At 38.4% G+C, this 23236-nt stretch overlaps 1 protein-coding gene across 1 annotated transcript in view; it reads left to right on the plus strand.

The window, feature by feature from the left end:
- The window catches only part of CUBN (cubilin), a gene marked incomplete at both ends in the record, with an annotated part of 140600 nt that overhangs the window by 25026 nt on the left and 92338 nt on the right, over positions 1–23236 (plus strand). Inside the window, 5 exons of the mRNA XM_084282794.1 lie at positions 7702–7888; positions 10064–10224; positions 10750–10931; positions 11834–11990; positions 14529–14716. Coding sequence (XP_084138920.1) covers positions 7702–7888; positions 10064–10224; positions 10750–10931; positions 11834–11990; positions 14529–14716 — 875 coding nt within the window. The remainder of the gene's footprint in view (positions 1–7701; positions 7889–10063; positions 10225–10749; positions 10932–11833; positions 11991–14528; positions 14717–23236) is intronic.

Here is a 23236-nt window from a genome sequence, read left to right on the forward strand (position 1 = left end):
CTTTTCCTCTCTGGGAAATATGGCCAAAGCAGAAAGGAATTTCTATAAGCAACACTGCAGTTTTCCTTAAAAAGACAGTAAATGATGACATGGCAGAATTGCATGAATTATTTAGGAAAAGTATTTCTTGAATTTGCTTTCTCCGTTCTGAGCTGAATATATGTGATATAGGAAGCTTAGAAATCATGGACAACTCACTTGAATGGGAGACTACCTGAACATCTCAGGTGCCATAAAAATTAGTTTAGTCCCTATTTAGGTACAGTGTTGATGTTGGGTAGGGAAAAGTCACATAGTATGAAATTGGGTACAGCAGCAAAATAACCTGAGTAAAAAATAACTTTTTTTTTTTTCTTTTTTCCCAATAAGACAGAGTACAACTTCTCAGTCTCCAACAGGCTCCTGTTAAGCCTTAAATCTATTCTTTAAGTATCTGCTTTTATGGGGCAAAGATGTACACATGTGGGGAAAAGACTATCAGAGAGAATGGCTGTACATTCTCTTAGTTCTCTAAAGCAGAGAAAAACTGAGAAATTACTCAGAAGTGTGACTGATTTGAAGGTTTTACAGGGTGGGCACATCTGTGTTTTCAAACTGTGCTGAAACCACCAAACCTGTTCCAGTGTTTGCATGTCTCTCCAGCACTGAGAGCTTTTTTAGTAGTGACTGAGCTGCACTTGAACAAGCAGCCTATTGGTGAAAACTGTTAAGTAAAAAACAGTTTCGTAAACATGTGTCTGCTATTGATCTCCTCACTATGAAACGCAGATCTGGAGCGGAAGGGGATGTGTGCAGGTAAAGAGAAAGATTCTGCCTAGCAGAAACGTACCTCAGAAGAGGTAGAGTGGGACAATGCACAAAAGTAAGAATGAGAATATATTTATAGCTGGATTACTCATGGGCCCATCACTAACCAGGTTCTGTCTGGTTCATGCATGTGTGCAGGCTATAAGGGATTTATTACATGAATAACACAAATTCATAGTACTCATCTTTATGGTAATAAACTACCAAAGACAGATCATTTTTTGCTCTTAGTTACTTTAATTATTTTATTTTACCTCCTTCCCGAGTTTCTCCAACCTATTTAAAAACAAAATTTTCCAGTTTCTGCCTTGTAAAAAATAACTGCTTTCTTGGTGACAGCTTGGGCAATTTGGCTATTATTTCATCTCTCAAGCATGCATGTAGGCGAGACCAGTACAGATTTTGCCACTGTGTTTTCATTCATTACAGATTACTTATAAATCCAAATAATCCATTTTTTCAGCTGCCTTCATTTATTCTTGAGTTATTTGGCATGGAAACCAGAAGATCAGTAAAAACAATAAAGATAAAATAAGAAATATTTCAAGGAGGAACCTTTAGTTTATTGGAAAATAGTAGGCCAAAACCAAGTTGAGCTTTGAAAAATCTTTCTAAAAGAGACTCTAGTTTGAAAACTCTGACTCCTTACTAATGAAAAATTGTGAAATTATCTACCTAGTAAAGAAGGTATTTTTGTTGTCCTGTTTTTGCAGCTGCTAACCATGGCTTCTGTAAATGTGATTCTGTTGCTTGTTACTGTAATATTTTTTTCCTTTTTTTCCTTTACCTTACTTCAAGTTAATATTTCACAGGTAGTTTCAATTCCTTCCTAATAGTTCCATAGTAAGTTGTCTCACAGTTTATCAAGATCAAAATGTTTTCTACTCAGCATACATCTATACTTCTGTCTCTGTTAATATCCTGTTTCTCTGGTTTTGTTAGTTATCTTGGTGCTGATAAACCCCAAGTTTCTCTTTTCACCTTCTCTACTCTGCTTCTTTTCTTCCATGTACCCTCCTTTACCACCATGATGACACCTGGAATTTCTAGTTTTCATCCAAAGCACTGCTATATGCATCATGTGAGGTTCAAACTGTACCGGTATTGTCCATAGAAAGGTTTAAACTATGCCTTAAAAATGAAAAGCTGTTTTCCCTTCAATACTATAAACAACTAGAAACTGTATTAAAACTTTATATAAGAACTATAAAATGTCTTAATTCAGTATTTTAGCAACAGATACGATTTTTGTGTGAATCTTTCTGCATACTTTTTTTTGCATCATAATAAATTCTTTCCCCTTATTTAAATAAATATCTCGACTACTTTTCAGCTAAACAGAGCCTTTGATGAGAAGTATTGCAAAAGGGCTAATTCTCATTTTATTCTCACTCAGACCCAGAACTATGTTCTCTAGAATATATATATATATTTTTTTTTTTTGGATAAATACTGAAACCGAGACTAATAACCCTATAGAGAAGTTGAAACTACAACTGCTTTTCTTTACAGAGATTTCTCTTTTTGTCTCAGCACAAGAATAGTAGTACTGTAAAGTCATAAATACTGGACTGCTAACATTCTTTTTTGATTAAGAATAAAGGGTTTTGAAGCTGCAAATTTTGAAGGCAAATACATGTATGTAGGCTTTACTGTGAGCAGTAACTCCCCACTGCCCTGAAATTGTATCAAGTTCAGTTTTCCCACTGTGAGATTTTTAGGCCTGCTATTCATCTTACATATATTCAGTTACACTGAAGTGGTGAATTGTTGAACATAATCATATCTGAGAGATTTACCAAAGCTATGGATTTTTTTTTCTTTTTTATTTCTTTTCTTTACATCTGCTGTCTATTTTCTCCTAAGAAAAATATGGTTCTAATAACGTTCCTTGTGCGGTAAGAATCCTTCATATTTTTTGAGCTATGTTTTCTTAGCCAACTACAGTGTAACCAATATCAGAACTGGTCAAAGCTGTTCTGTTTCATATTAGATGTTTCAATAGGCCTTTGCCTGGAGTTATTTTACAGAGAATGAGCTATTGAGAAGATGGACAGCATTATCACATGCATCCAAAAAAAAAAAAAAAAAAGAGAGAGAGAGAAAAAGAGAAAAAAAAGAAAAAAAGAGGATATATATGAGTGAAAAAAATGGCTTTTTTGTAAAACAAAACTAAGTTTCTTCTCCATATATCTTAGTATGCTGTATCTGTGGTATATTAATTAGTTGAAGAGTAGCCTGAGAATAATTGTAAAGCTGTATTTCCTTGTCAACAAAATTGAATACCATGACATACATCCATGGCTATGGTCCATAAAGTACAGACAACAGTTTTAGCAGTCTGCCAGCTAGTAGCTGTGAATAGCTCATATGGCAGGAATACAAATGGACATCTTCCAGTCAAATATGCTTGCATGGTACACTGTTGTTTAAAATGTGTATTTCCCACTTGAACTGTCTATACCTCAATCTGTCTTTTGAGGGGGAAGTCACATGGAAACCAAGGTAAATTAAGATCTATCTCCTAGAGTCCAGGACTCAAATACCGTATAGATAAGTGTTACAATAGCTGTATATGTATTATGATAGATTTGGGGTTTTCTTTTGCATGCCTTGGCTGACCAAGCCACAGAGTGAAAATTATTGAAAAATGTGAAATAATTGAAAAATCTTTGAAAGGACTCAGTCTTTAGTGGAAGTGTTACTCAGGTCTTGAAATAATGAGACCACAATTTTTCAATGGAAATGAGACTAGATTCAGTGTGTGTATTTCATTGTCCTTGACTTCTTCACTGATCAATGGGTACTTACTTGGTTTGCTTTGTGGTGTTTTGTTTGTTTGTTTTGTTTTCCATTAAAGAGACTTTATTTAAAACATTTTTCTGAGAAAAGACAGCCTTAACAGGTCTGTAAGCAGGTTGCCCTCCTGATACAATTTTTATTCCTATTTACTATTCTTTTTATCATTTTTATTATTATTTCTCTGGCTTTGGTGAAAGATAAGAGTTTTCCTTCTTATCAGTCTGAATTGTAAATGATACAATTAATCAAGAGAAATAACTTGGCTTTAAATAGCTTAATTGTGTGACATATGATAGCTGACAATGAGTTACTGCAGGAGCTAAAGTTTGAGAAGAAAGAAAAGTATTTGAACCCATTGACTTAAAAGTGTACCCAAAGGTGATAGATTTGTGTGTCTTTATTGATAGCTGAGTACAGTTTGAGATCTCAGTTCACATTATGCTGACCAAACCCAGTAATTATCAGGAGGTCGCTTGGCTTTTCTCTTCAGTTGAATGAGCAAGGGCACAAATGGAAAGCAAAGTCTGACAAATACGTGTGTGCACATAGATAGGGCATGGTCGAATGAGGCTGAGCTAAGACAGAAAAACGAGCTGGACTCCTGCACACCTCTTAGGCATCTGCTTAGCTCACACTGAGGAAGAAGACTCAATCAGTTGGCAACTGGCAGCTTGTTAGGCAACTGGTTATGTTTGGTCAGGTTATTAGTGTGCCTATATAGGCCTATATGTGTGTGTATGACTGTACAGTATGTGTGTTTATGTGTAGATAAGCAGGAGAGAGCTGGAGGTTCTTTTTGAACAACTGTACCTAGTGTTTTTGAGAAGTTTGGGGCTGAAACACTACAAAGGACCTTTGTGTATCTTCTTGGTAAAAATTAAGCGTGTTAGATCTGCCAGAGCAGTTACAGAAGGCCCTGAGGTGTTTTTCATTGCCTGTGGAGAGGGATATATTTCATGTGATAGTTTCTTCCTTTTTTTTTTTTCCCTAAAGATGCATTATGTTACATAAGGGTCTAATTGTTATGAATCTGAGTTTTCCTTTAGCAGAGTGAGATGGAAAGAAAAGTGCCATTTTACTTATGACACTATATTTTTTTTTTCGATTAATTAGAATTGTGGCAACTGATGAATATCTCTTTATAGGAAAGACATGGTTATAATTTTCTGCACTGTGCATGACTGCATGAGTGAGTGGTACAAAAGCTGGCATTTAAGGCTTTTTTTTTTTTTTTTTTCTTTCCAGAAGAGCAAACATTCAGTACCAAAATCAGAAAGCAGATTGAATAGCTTTTGAAACTTCACATTCTGGCAAAGCAAGACGTGCAATTGTCCATGACAATTGCTTTCTTCTGATTTGCATTTGCTGCAATAACTGTCTTCAAACTAAACTGAATTTGTGTTTTTTCCAGGCATATTGTAAGCACATTATGGAGTTAGACTGTTTTCTGAACTTTGGCAGAGGATTCAAAGTTCTTTTTACCTGCTAACTTTGCTAACAGTTTTCACTGGGGGAACTAGGACTGCACAAGCACAGCCCCAACTGCTGTGTTAGTGAGGTGGTTGCTAAACAGGAGTGCCAGCTCTCTTGCTGACAAGAAGAATGCAACAAATTAATCCGTTTAACATAAGAGTGTTGGCTGACACAAAATGTGGGTTTGTTTATGCTTTTCCTAATCTTCATAGCAGTGTATGTGCAGTTTACACTCGGATTTACTTTACTGTAGCCAGAGGTCTGACCTTTCTAAGGCAGTCACTGTTCCATCATACAGTCATTGAATCATAAAGGTTGGAAAAGACCTCCAAGATCAACCACCCCCCTACCACCACTATCACTAAACCATGTCCCTAAGCACCACGTCCAACCTTTCCTTAAGCACCCCCAGGGATGGTGATGCCACCACCTCCCTGCACAACCCGTTCTGATGCCTGACTGCTCTTTTTGAGAAGAAACTTCTAATTTCCAACCTAAACCTCCCTTGGTGCAACTTGAGGCCATCTATATTTATCCCTCTTAAATCATAGTGAAGATTGTTATGTAAAGTGTGGAGCAGAACACAGCATCCAGTTTAAACTTAGCACACTTTGGATATGAATTTTTGTATGGATTACGCCCAGGAAAGCAAACTTTGGTGAGGGAGGGAACCTTGACAATTCTGTGGAAACTATTCTTAAAAGGGCTGATAAAAATAATTTGGCTTCCTTGTTGATAATTTTACCCTAAGGGCCCTTATCTAGTACATCAGTTTTAATATTGTGCAGGCTGAAAGACAGTATTCATGATCTCAACCTCTGAGTGAATAAGGAGTAACAGTATTGCAACCCCCCTATGCATTAAGTGCTCGTAAGTCAGGCACCTACACTTCCAAAATTAGAAGGTAATAATTATTTAGAAATAAGTAACCTAATAAATAACACACTTTTTCAATGTATTTTTGGATTATGTTCTGTCTAACGAGTCTTTAAGAAAAGTCTGGGTCACATTTTAAAGTCAGATTTCTAACCCTGCAGGCAGGGTCCTCAAACTGTATGACTTAAGGATAAGGGGTTTGATGCTTCATATGATGAAACACCACGTCTAAGAAAACTTCATTTCTTATATTTGCAACCTGTAGGATCTGAAAGAGGGGAATAGAGGACCAGAACAAGACTCCGGGGTTATCAAATTAAGCCTATAATTTTAGCCCCTGCCCTTTTTCTGCCAAGAGTTACATCGTGCAATCCCATCTTAAAATTAATCAAACTATCATTAAAAAAAAAAAAAGAAAGAAAGAAAATGAAGATGACTTTTTTCCTCTTTTTGCTTCTCTTATGTTGGTTGAATGGTTGCTTTAGAAATTGACTTCCTGGTAGAAACTATCTCCTAATTTCTGTGTATCTGTATTCATGGACAGTTTCTAACTTTGGAGCTTGTACTGTCATTAAGAGAGTGTTACGTTTTTCTTGTTCTTCATGCTTCTCGACATTTTTCTCTGTCTTTTTCTCCTATCCTTCACTTCCTAAGCTAAACTATGTAAAATCTTCTAATCTTGCTTGCCTTCTAATCTAATTCTACACCATCTCCATAATTTCCCTCTTACCTGTTCTTATTTGATTTCCAGAACACTGATGAGCAGGGTTATCCACATTTATCCATGTGACATGTCAACACTGCCTTGTGTAGTGGCATTGAAACAAGTGGCTGGAAACATCTCACATGGATCACATTTCTTCTTGCCCTTTTTGAAGCCAGATCACAAAGGCTTACTGAGATTGTGATCAATTAGTACATGACAATTGTTCTTTCCAGAATAAGTCTCCTGTACCATTTTATAGAAGATACTTCTATTTCTAGCCTTTACGTCTGTGTTTTCAAGGAACTTTTAAATCTATTTATTTATTTATTTTTAAATTATCACTCAGGTCCTGGCTCAGTATTAGTACACTTTATTTTCTTCTTTCCTGCTCATAATACCATGATGCTTCTCCAGCAGTCACAGGAGAATTGATATAACTGATTTTAGTATAAGGCTTTAAGTAGAACAGCTTTGTCCTCACAATCTAAGGATTATGCTATTTTCTGGTGGTTGCCCCTTATGGCCCTAAAAATGGGAAAAGAACTTAAGATACAAAATCCCCATCTCCCAGGTCTAATTGTGGGGAATGCCTAAGAACACAGTGTCTCCTTGTAGCTAGAGACCGCATTCAGTTTCCACCACCACTGCCCTTCAGAAGCTCAGGAATCCTACCTCTGGTTTTGATCAAGGCATCCTTCACAGCTTCGTCTTTTCTGCTTACCTGGATTTTAGCTCAAAGCCAACTTGACAGCTGGAACTACTCTCATGTTGCCTATTTGTAACAGGCATGGCGTTCTGGTAAAAGCAGAAAAAAAAAAAAAAAAAAACAAAAAAAAACTCAAATATAAGAATTTCCATGGAAAATCTGGATTCTGTTTTCAGTTTATAGTGATGACGTTCAACAGTAAGATGTGTCCAGGATGTGTTATAATGCACAGGAGCACAGGATGTTTGCTCCTCTGTCTGTTGGAAATAGAAATTTCCTGTTAATTTAACACAGATATTAAAATTCAGACTTGTTTCTGTTCTTTTTAAAGTGTGCTCACACAACTACAGTACTGAAACTGGTGTGCTAACATCTCCAAACTATCCAAATAACTACCCTGTCCGGACAGAGTGCATATACACCATCACAGTGGGAATAAACAGACAGATTGTGCTTCGCTTCACCAACTTCACCTTGGAAGGGAATAAACGCTGTACAGAGGATTATGTAGAAATCAGGCAAGCCTAATTATTTCTGTTTTCCTTATTACTGATAACCACCAAATTTATCCAAATCCACTCACGCATGTTTGGAAGCTATAGTTTTAACTGTATATCTGTGCTGTAAGGGTGAGAAAAGGAATTATCCATTATCAGAAAACTTTAATTGCTACCTTCCTAAAGTAGTGTGTGTGGACTCTGGGACTCTGTTGCCCTGCACTGTATTTTGGTTGTTCCTCAGAGTGGAAATGAAGAGTTTTATTGCTTGTTTCATGAAATATTGTTTTATGATTATGGTCTTTAAAGCTCAATTTTCTGTGATGCAGCACTAGGCACATGCATAATCTGTGATATTTAGCTATACTGGTATCACTGTTAATCTTAGGATATTGACATGGTGATTTCTAGTAAATTTTAGAGGACAGAGAAAAGTACAAGGGGGAGAAGGTAATACTTGTAGGAAAGATAGCTGCATGCTTACAACACAGCTTGCACCAAGTAGTACGATGTGTTGCTGTATGGGATTTGCACTTTGAATTGTCAGCGCTCCTATTTTTCTCCTCCTGAGCTAGCTCTCTGGATGAACTGTATCTGCAGAACTGCAGTGTGTTTTTTGACTCTGAGTGTGCCATGAGTTTTCATGACCTCAAGGAGCACCATGACAGAACTAAATCTGAACATTATACTAGATATTGGTTGGAATGAGATTCTAAATTCCTGCTGGTTGTTTTCAGCTGTACATACAAACTGGAGAAAGTTATGAAAAACTGAAAGACTTTTTCAATATTTTCTAAGTGAAGTGTTTCATTTTGAAACAACAATCAGAGATTAAGTTTAATCTAACTTTATTTTAACAGTTGCAGCCTTAATTTGGGATTGACCTGAATTACATCGGTTTTCTTTTTCAGTTTTTCACCTCAAAAATTGAAAAGATTCATTCATTGCATAGATCTAACTCTGATGTGACTGTAAAGATCCCAGCAGTATTAACTAGGTTTTCATATAGTGCCAGAACATCACCAAGTGTAACTCAGCACATTGCTGCTGTCGTAACTGGATTTCCATGAGATGACTCCTCAAACCTGATACCCTTAAATGGGGTAGCTAGATTAGTTTTAGTTGAGGTGCCACTCTGGGTTCTTGTCCTGAGGTATCCTAGCATAAACTACCTTCAGTCAACTAAGAAAATGTTCAGCTGACCACAGCTGCAGGGGCTGAGATGCAAGCGAGAAGAGGTTCTGGCACAGTTCTTCAGCTGCTAGTAACCTGAGATAGCAGCAAGCACTTTAATTTGGGAGGGTGACAAGAAAATAGACCTTTGAGAGTTACAAGATCTAAGCAGAAATTTCTCTCAAAAGCAAGGATAAATCTGTGAAAATACAATTGAAAGTACTGCTGTTTACTTAGGAAACATCATATCAAGATGACACATATCTAAGTATAAATGTACTTATTGTTGTTCTATTGACATGTAAGGATATTTTCAGTATGATTGCCTGATATGAAATTATATAATCTTTATGCTGAGATTATAATGCAATTGATAAGAACGTTGTTACCATCTTTTATTGATTCCCATGAGATATGTGCAGCACAATAGAACATTGGATGTGCATCCTGATTAAAGTATTATAAAATGTTACTGAAAATATTACATAATTGAAAGACTGTGGATGGAAATAATTGGCTGTAGAAACAATTGTGAATGCATCTTGCAAAATATGCATCATATGAGTTCTGAGAAATGGATTCCTGTTTGTGTGGTGGCAAATAAACATGTTTTAAAAAATAAATTAACTCATCTGTGTTTGTGCCAGGCGAGACAGTGAGAAGTGAGAATGTTGTTTTTTCTTCAAATTAGACATTTATTTTCGGTTATACCATTGACTGCCACCTTGTAGAATACAGAGAAGGTCCTGCTTCTGCAGCATTGAATACACTCGAGATACTTCTTGAGTCTGTCAGTGTATTGACAGCTGAGTTTAGACACTGGACATACCCAGCAAGCAGGTGCTTGTGGTAGGACCACAAGCAGCAAGACATCTCCAGTATTTAGTAGCTGTCTTTCTGTGGAAGATTAAAAACCAGGTTTAGTCTTTCCCAGGCCTGAAAGAATTCCAAGATTTTTTGCCGTCTTAACATTTCTCACACTTTCCTTCTTTGACCCAAGGTTTTTATTCTCTGTCATTCTAGAGATGGAGGCTATGAAACTTCTCCTCTTCTTGGAAAATACTGTGGTACAGACCTGCCTCCTGTTATAATCTCTCATGGTAACAAGCTGTGGATAAAGTTTGTAAGTGACATATTTGGCACAAGACAGGGATTTTCAGCAGAGTGGGATGGCACATCAGCAGGTAAAATGAGTATGCCAAGTATAAAACTGTTTTGCACATCTCATTGATCTTTCATTTGTATTTTATTTCTAATATTTTCCCCACATCTTTTCTGCTTCCCATGTCATAAAATCTCTCTGCTAATTATATAGTGGCATATATATATTGAGTTTTTTTAGATCAAGAACTTAACTTTCTTGACCTATGGACTTTGTTTTTCTCCATGAGAAGGATATACTATTCCCTAGATTTAATGTAGCATCAGTTTTCACTGGTGTTTAGGAAAGTAGTGGTGAGCAAGAATTTAATGAAGATGTTTTTATTTGGAAAGTAACTATCAAACAGGAGCAGTCTATAAATTAGAAGGTTAATATTTCCAGGTGCTACTGGCTCCCTTCCACTTACTGTTGTCTTAATGCAGATTTTTTATCACTCAAGATATTTGAGGCATATGAAAGAATTCAATATTGTGTATCTCACACATGACCTCTAATTCTCCACTGTTTTTGATGTTAAATGTTGGTTTGGTTTCTTTGTCATTATCAGGTTGTGGTGGGACTTTGACGACAGCTTCTGGCATCTTCATGTCTCCCAACTACCCTATGCCATATTATCACAATTCAGAGTGCTACTGGTTGCTCAGAGGAAACCGAGGAACCCCGTTTGAAATCCAGTTTGAACAGTTCCATCTAGAGAATCACTCAAAGTGCAACTTTGATTACCTTGCGGTATGTACCCCATGACCCTTTGCTCCACAGCAGGCAGCTAAGTACGATGAATACAGAGGCAAAGAAAAACACATGGCTTTGGTCTTCAAATGTTGATATGTGAACAGACCCAGAACAGGAAAGCTCCATGCTACCTTCATTCCTGGTGCTCAGGGACATGGTTTAGTGTGTGATGTTGGTAGTAGGGAGATGGTTGGACCAGCTGATCTTGAAGGTCTTTTCCAACCTTAATGATTCTATGATTCTGTGGTTTGGAGCAGCAAGAAGACAGGCAGTGGTGTCTGTGTATTGCACAAAGGTAAGAAAAGCATTTATGTCTAGATAGGACACTTAAACAAAAATAGGTCTACATCTATTAAATTCACTGTGTTTTGGGCTAAAGACTAAGTATGGTCTCCTAGCAAATTACAAGGAAAATGGCACAATAGTGTCAATAACCCTACTATTAATCCCAAATTCCATATTCAAATCGTTGGTAAATTATATGAATATATTCATTAGAATTGAAGTGGAGCACAGTTTTCCCCTATCAGTGAGTAAGCCCCTCCAAACCCACCAGTATTTGATGGCTTCCTGTTTTTCCACTGATCTGCTTGTTTCTGAAATGCCTGTGAGGCTTCATTTGAGCAAAAAATAGTATTTAACCTCTTGTGTACCCAGAAACAATCCCCTAAACAGACATTTGGCAGGGGAAATTACTTAGATTTGTAATGCTACCAGCTTTAGTAAATTCAATAGTCAGCATTGTGCTATCAAAGTTGAAACAGTTCTAGTTCCTCAAATTCTGTAGCAACCAGCAGAATCACCAAAATTATATTTTATGGAGGAACCAACACACTTTTCTGCCTGCTTCTAAATTCCCTACCCTTCTCTCTCTCTCTCTCTTTTTTGTTTCCATTAAGATATATGATGGCAACAGCAGCAATGCTAAACAGCTAGGTAAATTTTGTGGGACTCAGATACCACAACTCATCCGTTCAAGTGGAGACAGTGTGTACATAAAACTAAGGACAGATAGCAGTCTGCAAGGTGGAGGTTTTTTAGCTAAATACAAACAAGGTAAGTAAGCAAAACAAGATAAGAACATGTTTCTATAGTTCAGTTTGGTCCTGAAACTGTCTCGCAGTCCATGATCTTATTTATTCCTGAACACAGAACAAAGCATGGAGCATATCACTGACCTAGATTCTTTAGTCTGCTCCAGTCACAAGACACAGAGAACTAAAAATTAACTACCCCTCTACCCACCACAGAGATAATCTCTTCCCTAGAAGAAAGCTGGTGAGGTGGCCCTGCTGCTATTACTTGTATCAGTGGTACTTTCCACTCCAGAGTTACTCAGAATACCAAGTGTTGGAAGTCCCTAACAGGGTAAATTGGACTATTCTTTCTCATCTGTTTACACAGCCTCCTGACCTTTTAATAGAGAAGGCAGATAGAATATAGGCTTCTATGCCCTTATAGCTGCTGTGAGGCAGGACTGCAAAGGGTAAAGGTGTTACCTTCAGCCCTTGTGGATTATTTCAGATGCTTGGGATCATTTAGCCTATCTGGAACACTTCAAAGAGTTTCATTTTTTATATTTTGTAGTAAGGGTCACAATTTTCTTGCACACATTTTTATGTACAGTTGTTCTACCCCAGAAATATTGGAATATTAACATTTGGCAGAACAAGCAAACAAAATACAAGAATATACATGAAGAATTAAAGTTTTCTGTTCCCAGTCATAACCTTGGATATTGTCCCAGTGTTTTCTTTTCTCCTTATACATTCTAGTGTATATAGTTAGATATGCTTTGGAAGATACGGAATTTCACCACACACATGTGAGCTATAGGTATCTTTGGGTACTCTAAATATGACAGACCCAACTGATAGAGATAGCTTTAGGTTTTTAGACATTAAGTTGCCTTACATTTTGCACTAGTAAATGAATTTGGAACAAAAACCAAAACCCAACAAAGCTATTCGTCACATGGCACACACTATAATTAGAAGGGTGAAGGAGTGGTGGCTCCCTAATTCCTTAAAGATATAAAAAATTAATCTACCTTGAAATTTTCAGACTGCAAAATCAAGACAATATATTGGAATAGGGTTCTTTCTCCCCCTTCCATTAATTAAATGGAAAGCACTCAGAAAACCTTCAGATGTAGAGGTACCAGATAATGTATGAGCTGTGCTTTACATTCATATTTAATTCCTGAAGTTGCACATGCACCTAAAAGAAAGCTTTCAGTAGCTTGTCCAAAAGCTAAAATTATGTAGGAACTAGTGGTGTAAAACAAGGATGTTTAGACGTCAGATGCATTTACGTGAGCATGAAAGAAAGGCAATGATGAATTGGAAAACATTGCAAAGGAAAACATTGTATCAAATTAACATTCAAAGGCACCTTTGTGCCTGATAAGTTTCTAATAAAATCCTGATGGCAGGGGGTAGCAGCTTTTGCCCATTTTGCATTCTTCAGAATCCATTTCATGCTCTTCATCCTGTCCTTTCAAACAGTTATATGCTTCAGTGTAGCTTTGCACAAAAGCTCCACTCCACTAGACCCTGACCCTGACCCTCAGCTGTATTCTGGGCATTTTGAACTCCTAAAAACACAGACCTTGCTGCTCTGTAAATCATTTGGAAAGAATCCAAAAAATGTGCAGGAGGTAGGTGTATTATTCCTTTTGACAGACAATAGAAGATTTTTGCAAGTGAATCTCAGCTATTTCTGTTGTTCAGACACTGCAGATTTGCTGTGCAAAGCAAGCATCTCGTCCTGCTCCATTCCTCCTGCCCACGTCCTGTCTGTGCATCACACTGCTCTGCTCCTGACACACACTGTACACTGTCTCCAGAGAAGGAATCACCCGTATTGACATCTTCCGTCTTTAGTGAAAGACAGATTCAGGAAAATGAGACTCACTGACATAATGCCATAGTTGTCATTTCACTCTTTGTCTGGTTTAGATTATTTTTAAATTTCTTTGTCTTTCAAGGAAAGCTCTCGTTATTCCAGGTGAGTGTCCAGTACTTCTGCTAGGCTGTTATTATATGAATCAACATTAAAATCTGGCTCCTTTTTAAAGAATATAGTGCTCACTTCCAGTTCCTGGAGCTGGAAGCACTACAGTTTCCATTTGTTGTTTTAGCCAAGGATTATTTTCTTCTAGTTTGCTGAAATAAACCACTTTAATCTACTAGGCAATCTTTGTTGAGCACCCTCCCCCAGAATTGTTTCAAAATGATGGAGCAAATTATTAACTATTATTAGTTAATAAAAAATAAATAGAAGAAAATATGTTTCAGGAATAACCATGTGTTTAAAACTGAAGAAAATAGTCCCTCTCTCCCTCCCCCCCAAAAAAAAACAAACAAACTATAACACAATATAAAGACCATTCTTTTATTTATTTATTTATTTATTTATTTATTCCCAAAATATGCAATAGGTCACAATTCTCTTTCTGCCTGTTTTCTTTTCTTTAATCTGTGGATAAAAATATTTTTCACCTCATAATGGTACCCATAATTTCAATTAGTATTTTTGAGATACTGAGTTAAAAAAACACTGCACAGATATGATCTATCACCTCTTTTTCAGATTGCCACGAAGTTCTGACTGTTAACCGTAGCCATGGCATATTGGAAAGTTTAAATTATCCAAATAATTACCCCTTAAGTGAGCACTGCAACTGGACCATTCAAGCAACAATGGGGAACACACTCAACTATAGCTTCACAGCCTTTGATTTAGAAGATGGATCTGACTGTGACTTTGACTACTTGAAGGTACGTACCCAGGTTTTAGAAACAAGAACTACCAGATCTTCTCCAATAATGAAAAACAATGAGGATGCAGAAGACCGGGGGTAAATTTATCTTATCTAAATGTAGCCATTAAAAGCTGTATGTCCAAATGTATTTTCCCTATTTCCACTGTGGTCAGCAGGGAGTGAAGCACTGCCAGAGACCAATTCATCCTGCCTTAAGACAGATGTCTGCAGCAGGGAGGAAGCAGGTGCCTAGATTTGCTATAGAGAGCCTAGATACCAACTTAGATTAGATGCACTGGTTTTTATGGCTGCAGCGAGATGACATTGCAGTGTCATGTAAAGAAGTGGAAGAAATTCTGAGATTAGTAATGATTACTAAAACACACTGGACCCAATTATTTTCTTCTCAGTTTCATCTGAAAAGTAATGGGGAATGTTCAAAAGCTTTAAAATATTTTAATTCTACAATTTTTAATAGAAGGTTGCTGTGTCTCTTGATTACATTAACTTACTTGTCATAATTAACCTCATTATTTAAAAGGACTGAAAGAAATTGAAATTATCCACAGAAGAGATTTTTTTAGCTAAATGAAACAATCCAGTCAATCTAAAGACAAATATTTTCTTATTTTGATTCCTCAAAAAATCTATTTCTAGGATGACTGAAGATATATTTTCTCTCAGTTTTGTACTTCATGCTGTGTGAAGTAGAATGCAGTCATGATCACTGACTGCTATACTGAAGGTTATAATCTTCTGCTTACAATTTCAATCTTTTTCTGAACCAATCCATCCTTCACATCTCACCCTTGTACAGGATGCCAGCACACAGCCCCTGTGCTCTACTTAGGTTTTGCACAAGAGGAATTGAAATTTAGAGACATATTAGAGAAGGCTACTTACAGCCAACAAGAGAGCTAAGGAACCATGCCCACATTTATTGGGATGCTTACTTACAGCGGGCTCTTGCAGAAAGTCAAGCAACAGGCCTGGCGTTGGGCTAATGAACTCCCTCTAGACGTTCTCCCTCACTCCCCCTAACTCCTTATTATGCCATCTTTCAGAGCTCAAAAATTGGTAATAAACTGGCAAAAATTGGAGTTTTTTTCCAAATTTATTTTCTTATTGGCCAGGAGTGGGAAGAAATAATAGACATGCAAAGAAAATAAACAAGGGAGCACTGTATTGAGAGCTAGCAGAAGTTGCTTAAAACCTTGTTCATTTTTTGTGAGGAGTCTGAAAAAGAAATACTGGAGCCAAATGGAGAGGCCAGTGCTAGTCTCCAGATCCCTAAGCCCTTGATCCTTGAAAGGCAGGAGCCCTGCACACAGTAGCCAGCCAGTGAGGAGCAAGAAACTTGCCAGAAAAGACTCTTCTAGGCGTAGCTCAAGGCTGGAGAAATAGTGCCAGAGGCAAGGACCTGATCCAAAGCACTTAAAGAACAGAAATAAAACACATCAGAGGGAGGGAGCAGATGGGTAGCAGAAAAGTACTTGTACTCTTTGTTTTAACAATGTTTCATTGCTTCCAAGCAAAGAAAACACAGACTGAAAGAGGTATAAAGAGTAAAATGCAGAGGTATAAAGAGTAAAATGCAAGGGAAAAAGAGAGTCATGAAGTGTGTTAAGGAGGCTTTAATTTGCAATTCATGTCACATTACTTGAAGAAGTCTTTCTCCAAATGCCATTAAGAAATACCACTTGGAAAAGATGTTCTTATTCAGTTGTTGCATGCTGCACAAATATGTGCCATAGTGTAAAAAAAGAGAACAAGGTTGAACCAGCCAGGGAACTGACTAGCATTTGCTCTCACCCTGTGTCTTGCGAAAGGGAGCACATTGGCAAGGCTGTGAAGTGCTCTGTGGTGTAGGGGAAAGGGGGAATCATCTGGAACAAGTCTGTGGTTCACTTTCTAAGCAGTCTGCAGATATTTGGGACTTCTCGGTATGAAATCCGTGTGGAATATGGCTCCACTGCAAATTGGAAAAAGGGTTAATGTAAAAAAAAAGACTCGAAGACTCATAGCTGTGCAGCTGACATAAAATTACTTTTATGCCACATGCTAGTTTTGAGATTTGTTTATTTTAAAGAGGCCTAAAAGGGGAAAGCTCTGATGCCCTGGCTGACTGTAAGACTGGGAAAACAGAGATATAATCCTGTTCACTGCAGTCCAAGCAGGTGGTGCACGGACCATGTGCCAGAGCTCTTCACCATTTTCTTAGAGAAAATTGGCAGCTGCTGCTCACGCTGTTTCCACATTGGACTCACAGGACTGAGTGGCCACTGGTGCTGATCAGGTGCTCTCTTCCCCCAGGTGCTTTCAGGTACCCCTTTTCCCACCTCTTTGGGGCTTGGTGACAGCAGCTCTTCCACCTGAGCCCCTTGCAGCAGGCAGCAACACCATGCCTGTTTCTTAGCTCTGTGACTGTCCCAACAGGAACAGCCTGGTGATCCATGGTAGTTAGCAGAGGGCTGATTTGGTGGCAATATTTGCTAATACTTGATGGAAGGCTGGGGTTGGGAAGGATGAGGGCTAGCTGTTAGGTTGGATTAGGTGATGATCACAGTTGTGATGGCAGAGGAATTCAGGGAAAGAGATGAGTGATACAGAATGATGAGACGAAATGCTGCAGAGGTGTTGTGGCAGAGAGCTGAACAGAGTACAATCAAGAAATGGTAGTTGCAAAAGAAAATGGTGAGCAAAGCTGCTTTTAAGACAGCAGGAGAAATAGATTTAATGGATATTTTTATGACATCATTTGTGTCTTGAACTAGAACTCTGATTTTTTGGAAAATCTTTCTGATTACTGTAGGAGAAAATTATGGTGGTTGGTAGGGTGGGGAGAGCTAGAGTGGGAAGGCTGCATTCCTGGTACTGCTGCCCCTGGCCCAGACACTGCGGTTTGGGTCCCACTCTTTATAATGGAAAAGGGCCTGTTCTTCAGCTTTGTGTTTAATTATAGCCTACTCTTCTGACCCAAACCCACATGCAGTATATACGAAGAGCATTCTGCTTCCTGACTAATTCGATCTGATACACACAGAAGACATTCATTTGCTGTTTGCTCCCTGGCTTAATCCCCATATGAGTCAGAAATTAAATATGAATAATGACAAAACCAAAAGGTCCCTCACACAGGTATTCCTAGTGGCTGGCGGTTACAAAAGATGTTATCATCACTTAGGGCAAATAACGGTTTCAAATCAAAGTTGAGGAACGAGATAGTCAGATGTCCAAAGGGTACAGGCAAGTGCAAGTGCAGTGCACAGCTATCTCAGACTGAAATGTAGTCACAGCTGTGCAATGAGAAATCAGCCATGTGTTGCATTACCTATTTCCTTTTCTCCTTTGATCATGGGATGCTTGTCGTGAGCCAGAACAGCTGCTGGCTGGCATTACTCATGGTGAGCAGCAGTTACTCTCGGCAGGGAGCCTTGAGTGACTCTGACTCGGCCTGGCCTGGCCAGGGCCTGCATCTCCACTGCTGCGGGAGATTAAAAGGATTTATACCTGTGCCAGGCAGGAGGGAAGAAGCTTTGCTCTTCTGATTTGGTGGTGATTTTCTGCCCTTGTGCTTAGGTGCCAGAAATCAAGAAGGGACAGTGTTGGAGTGAGGCAAACCTGCAGATTTTTCTAGTGGCAGCCTCCAGCATGAATCTGATGTGAGCACTTCAGCAAATGCTCAGTGTGCTGCATATCGGCCTGTCAGACAATGTTGGCTCATTGCTGGTAATGCTCACAGGATGCCTGGCATTTCGCAGGGAGTTTTACAGTGATATTTCAAGAATAAAAGATGAATTGCTTGTGATAAATACTTTTACAGAAGTGGCAATGATAAGATACAAGGCATACCCAAAGAGCAGACTGGTTCTTTGTGATGCTGGACTAACCGTAATTAGATTGGAAGCTCTTTAAATTATATTGCATGCTGTGGCTTGGCCTAATAACCTAACATTAGTATTTCTAGAGGAGTCATCAGCCTGAAGACAGTGAGGTATTGCAGACAATGACATGGAAATGTCATTCCTTCCTCTACACTCACCAGGTTATTAGCTGAACAAGCATATATTTAACCCCCATCTACAGTGATGAATTACCTTCTTATTTAGTATGACAGAACATAATCTCCACAGAAGCAAAGCTATTTTATAAGTATGGAGAATGTAATGTTACTGCCTGAAGATCAGAGTCCTGCAGTAAGATTGAAGTTTACTCCTCTCTTATCTAAGAAAAATATTATTTGAAAACCACTAATCTTCCTGTCCTGAAGTTAAAAACTTCCTCTATATTCTTCTGTTCACAAAGTATAACCTTCCATGGAAGTCCAGTCTGTTTAGCATTTGCTTTTATAAACACAGGGAAGACCTTGCCCAGCCTTTTGCAAGATGCCACCAGCCTGATAAGCAGATAGTAAAATGTCATGTGGCAGGACAAGATTCGGAGCTCTCTAAACCTCATGCCCTTTGACCTGTGCAGCATGTTAGTCTAGTGGCAAGGATGGAATTACCATTAACCCAAAGGTATCACCAATGGTATTACCACTGGGTTAATGTAAAAGCACACCTTATTTGGACAGCTGTCTGGCTGATAACCACAGTGGCCTTTCACCGCAGTGGCTGCAAGGCAGGACTTTATTCCTCTTTGGAATAAAGCACTTCCTTCCTTGCTTACTGCCAGTGTCTTTCGTCTTTCAATGATTAGACTTAGGTGGTTAAAATACCACTGCGTCCTTTATATATAGATGTTATCAAATGAGTACAGTAATTAATATGACATCTGCTCCCGAGAACTGTTTCATTTCCTTCTGGTAGTAACAGGATATGTCCTTTTTTTTTTTTTTTTTTTAAAAAAAAACCACAGCAGCATTCCAGAGATGTGCCATAACATCCTTTTTCTCCATCAGTGAATAATGCATTAGATAATTGTTTCTTGCACTCAGCTGGTCATCCTCTCTTTTTTTGTTAGCTTCTCATAGGGGAAAGGAAGCTTACTCCGTTTCTAGTTTTGCTCTCCTCTGTACTTGTAATTAGTAAATATACTTAAACTGTATTAGGAGATTAACATTATGACATTTTATTTATTACTGTGCCTTTTTAAAGTGCTGCAGGAATTCTCCACGCACAGAGAATGGCTTTGCTTATGGCCATGCATTGATTTACAAAATGTCACTGGTAGTACATCACCTCGGGGAACCAGACGATATATTAAATATACCCGTCCAGGTTCTGCACACAGACATCAAATTACAGCCTGCTGGCCAGGCAGCAGTGGTATCCGTTAATGCAAGCTGGCAGCACGCCAGCCCATCCCTGAATTCCTTCAGGGATTTATGGGCCTTCACGAGAAGTTCTTTGGTGTAAGACTGAAAGGATGAAAAGTGACAACTGTCCTCAGGTCTCTGTTGCAGACCTCACCATTTGTATACAGGAAGATCTCAGCTCTTGCACTGATTTTCAGTGAGAGATCTGGGTAATCAGGAAAAGGAGCATGTCAGGCCCAAACTCTGTTCACCCTATACAAGACTGGCTCAGGACTCAGAAAGATTTTTCTGTTTTCCCATTTGCCTACATTGCCACAATTGAAGTACACTTTGGCTTTACTTTTCAAAAGGTTACTTAGAAGCAGGCTTTAGAAATGCAAAAAAAAAAAAAAAAAGAAAAAAAAAAACACACATCACAACTGCTAAATTTGTCAGTGGTGAAATGGTTGCATGATGCTTGCAGAAACCTCAGATGACAAGAAGCACGAGTGGTGCAGGAAGGCAGCAGAAACTCTGCTCTTGGACTTACAAAATGAGTCAGAGCTTCATGGATATTTTTTTGTCTACGCCCTGCCAGCTCAGAGCAATGTGACTTTGCCTGTACCTTCAGAAAAAAAACACTGTACAATGAAGTGACTGTGAAATACTAGCACATGTAGCTGATAGCAGTGTGCATGCCCCTTGCTGGAGAAATAGCATTTGTAACTCATTTAATAGTGCTGGATTCTTCTCTCCTTTGTTCATTCCATTCTCCAAATTTTTCTGGAAAGCTTGGCCAGTGTGTAGGACCATCTGTGCAATGAAGTAGCTCATCCCAGTCAGTGCAGGCATCACAATATGAAGCTATACAGCATCAGGAGAAAGCCCTCCTGACCTAGTCAAAGCTTCCCCTCATCAGAGGGAAGCCCACAGAAGAGCCAGAGAAAACCATACCAAACTTTGAGGAAGGGCTTGTCCCTCCTCTTCCTGCTGTTTCTGTGAGCTGGCAGTTTTGTTTTCCTGAAAGCATAATGGACAGGAACATTCCCAATCCCCGCCCCCCGTCCTTTTTTTTCCTTTTTTTTTCTGTATTTTGCCAAGACCAAGCTGCATCTCTCCTCCATTGCTGCAGTTACACGTGATGCAAATTTTCTCAAATGGGGAGATTCCCAGAGAGGATCCTGTACCCGTCGGCCTCTGACAATGTCAACATGATGATGTTGCTTGTGCTGGCAGTTTGATTCACCCAGACTGGCGAAGCACTTGAGGAGCAGCACAGAGCCATACACAGAAGTCAGCAGCCCTGCAAAGTGCTCACAACCGCCTGGGCTTCTCAGTGTGGGCTCTCCTTCTCCATTTCCCCCAGTTGCTGTGTTCCCAGGCACAGCCCTGTCTCTTTGTAAGGTGCTTCTCCCACTGTAGCAGCTTTCTGCTGTTATTCTTATATCATTTGCAGAAATAACGCTTTCTTAGAAAGTTTGGAATAAGCAGATTTGTCTGCAGTCAGAAGTTCTGGTTGTTTTCTTTGAGGAGGTAGTAAACAGGATTGTAAGAGATGAAAACTTCTTTAAAAAATGTCACTGCAGTTCAATGTGGAATTTAACTTTGCTTGAAATTTTCAAAGGGTTTTCACAGGGAAGTGGTCACAGCTCTGAGCCTGCATTTGGACGATGCTCTCAGACACATGGTCTGATTTTTGGGTGGTCCTTTGGGGACCAAAGTTGGACTTGATCTTTGTGTGTCCCTTCTAACTCAGGATATTCTATGAATATTTCAGGCTTGGGTTATAGGACAAAACACAGATTCTGATACGACTCTTGCTATTATAAAACATTTATACATTTCCATATGTTAGATATATCACAAAGAGATTAACTGGTGTATCTATATGTCCAGTGACCCATGGTAAACTCTATTGCACTATGGAAGAAAATGGGTAATTAGTGAAGGAAATTGCCTACAGTGGTCAGAGCAAGGAGTTTTATCAAGGGTCATCTAGGGCATAAACTTATGCAAATATTAATGGGGCTGGAGTTAGATGATCTTTAAGGTCCGTTCCAAAACAAGCCATTCTATGATGCTAAAACATTACTTATTACTTATAAAACATTATTTATAGAGAGTTTATAGAAGGAGGGCCTTTATCAGCTGGTACCTTCAAACACTTTTCATCTTGCAAACACAAACATAACCTTATGTCATTCTCCTGTTCATGCAGAGATAAAAAAATAACAAGGCTTCACAGTAAATCACTGGAAATCTTAAGCTGCCTTTGTTTCTGTGAAAGCTATGTTGCTGTGGTGTTAAGCTAGAGCAATGTACCACATTCTGCAGCTTCACTTTATTTCTTTTCTCTGGCTGACAGACCTGCAGGTTCTTAAGCTTGCACTCTATTTCTTCTCAAAGGAAATGTACTGCTATGAAATGGATTATTTTCACCTGTTTTAATTCTTGCTTTAACAATTAGTGGTGATCTCTTTTTTGTAGTGCATTCTGGTAGTTGGATGATGATTATATTACCTGTTTTTTGCATCATTTCATTTTCTGGTAACAGATTTGTTGTGATGTCATCACAACTTCCTTCTCAAAAACTTACCCCTTCAGGAAGAGCTGCTACCTGTAATCACTGCCTCTAGTATTTAGATCAGTCAAAAAAATGCCATATTAGGTTTCACACTTAAAGGGAAGGAGATGCTTGTCTGTGTCAGAATAGCTCCTCAAGGATGTCTCTAGAGGCTCCACTGGTGGGTGGGACACTTGTCATGGTGATCTGATCCAAGGTGCAATCTCCTTTCCTAAATTCTGCAGACAGCCCACACCTGTTGTGGTGTTGTCTTCAGACTACAATGACTCAAATTGAGAGAATAATTGATGTAATTATTCATTATTATACAATGAATGAATGCCATCTGATAATAGAATTATTGATGACAGATAATAGAATTATCTGCCCATAATAGAATTATTGGCAATGAAAATGAGAACTTTGAATGATCCCTTCTAAAAATGAGGGGGATCAGTATTCATAGGATGGCTTATCCCCTCATAGGAAACTGAAAGCTTGCCTTTGATGAGTCCTTCATCTCTGAATCAAAACTACGGCTTCTGCCTAACAAATGTTTGTAAGCAGTTTTGTTTTTTGTTTTTTGTTTTTTTTTTTTTTTTTCCAGAGCAGATTAGGCTAGAAGTTTTCCTTTATCATAATTTTTCTGATGAAAAAAATATCCCTTTTCACAGAAATAAAACTATCCAAGAGAAATTTAAAATTTTGCACTAAGAAAAATCAGCTTCCTGCTA

The sequence above is a fragment of the Netta rufina genome (genome assembly GCF_964035555.1).
Source record: "Netta rufina genome assembly, chromosome: 2".
NCBI lineage: Eukaryota > Metazoa > Chordata > Aves > Anseriformes > Anatidae > Netta > Netta rufina.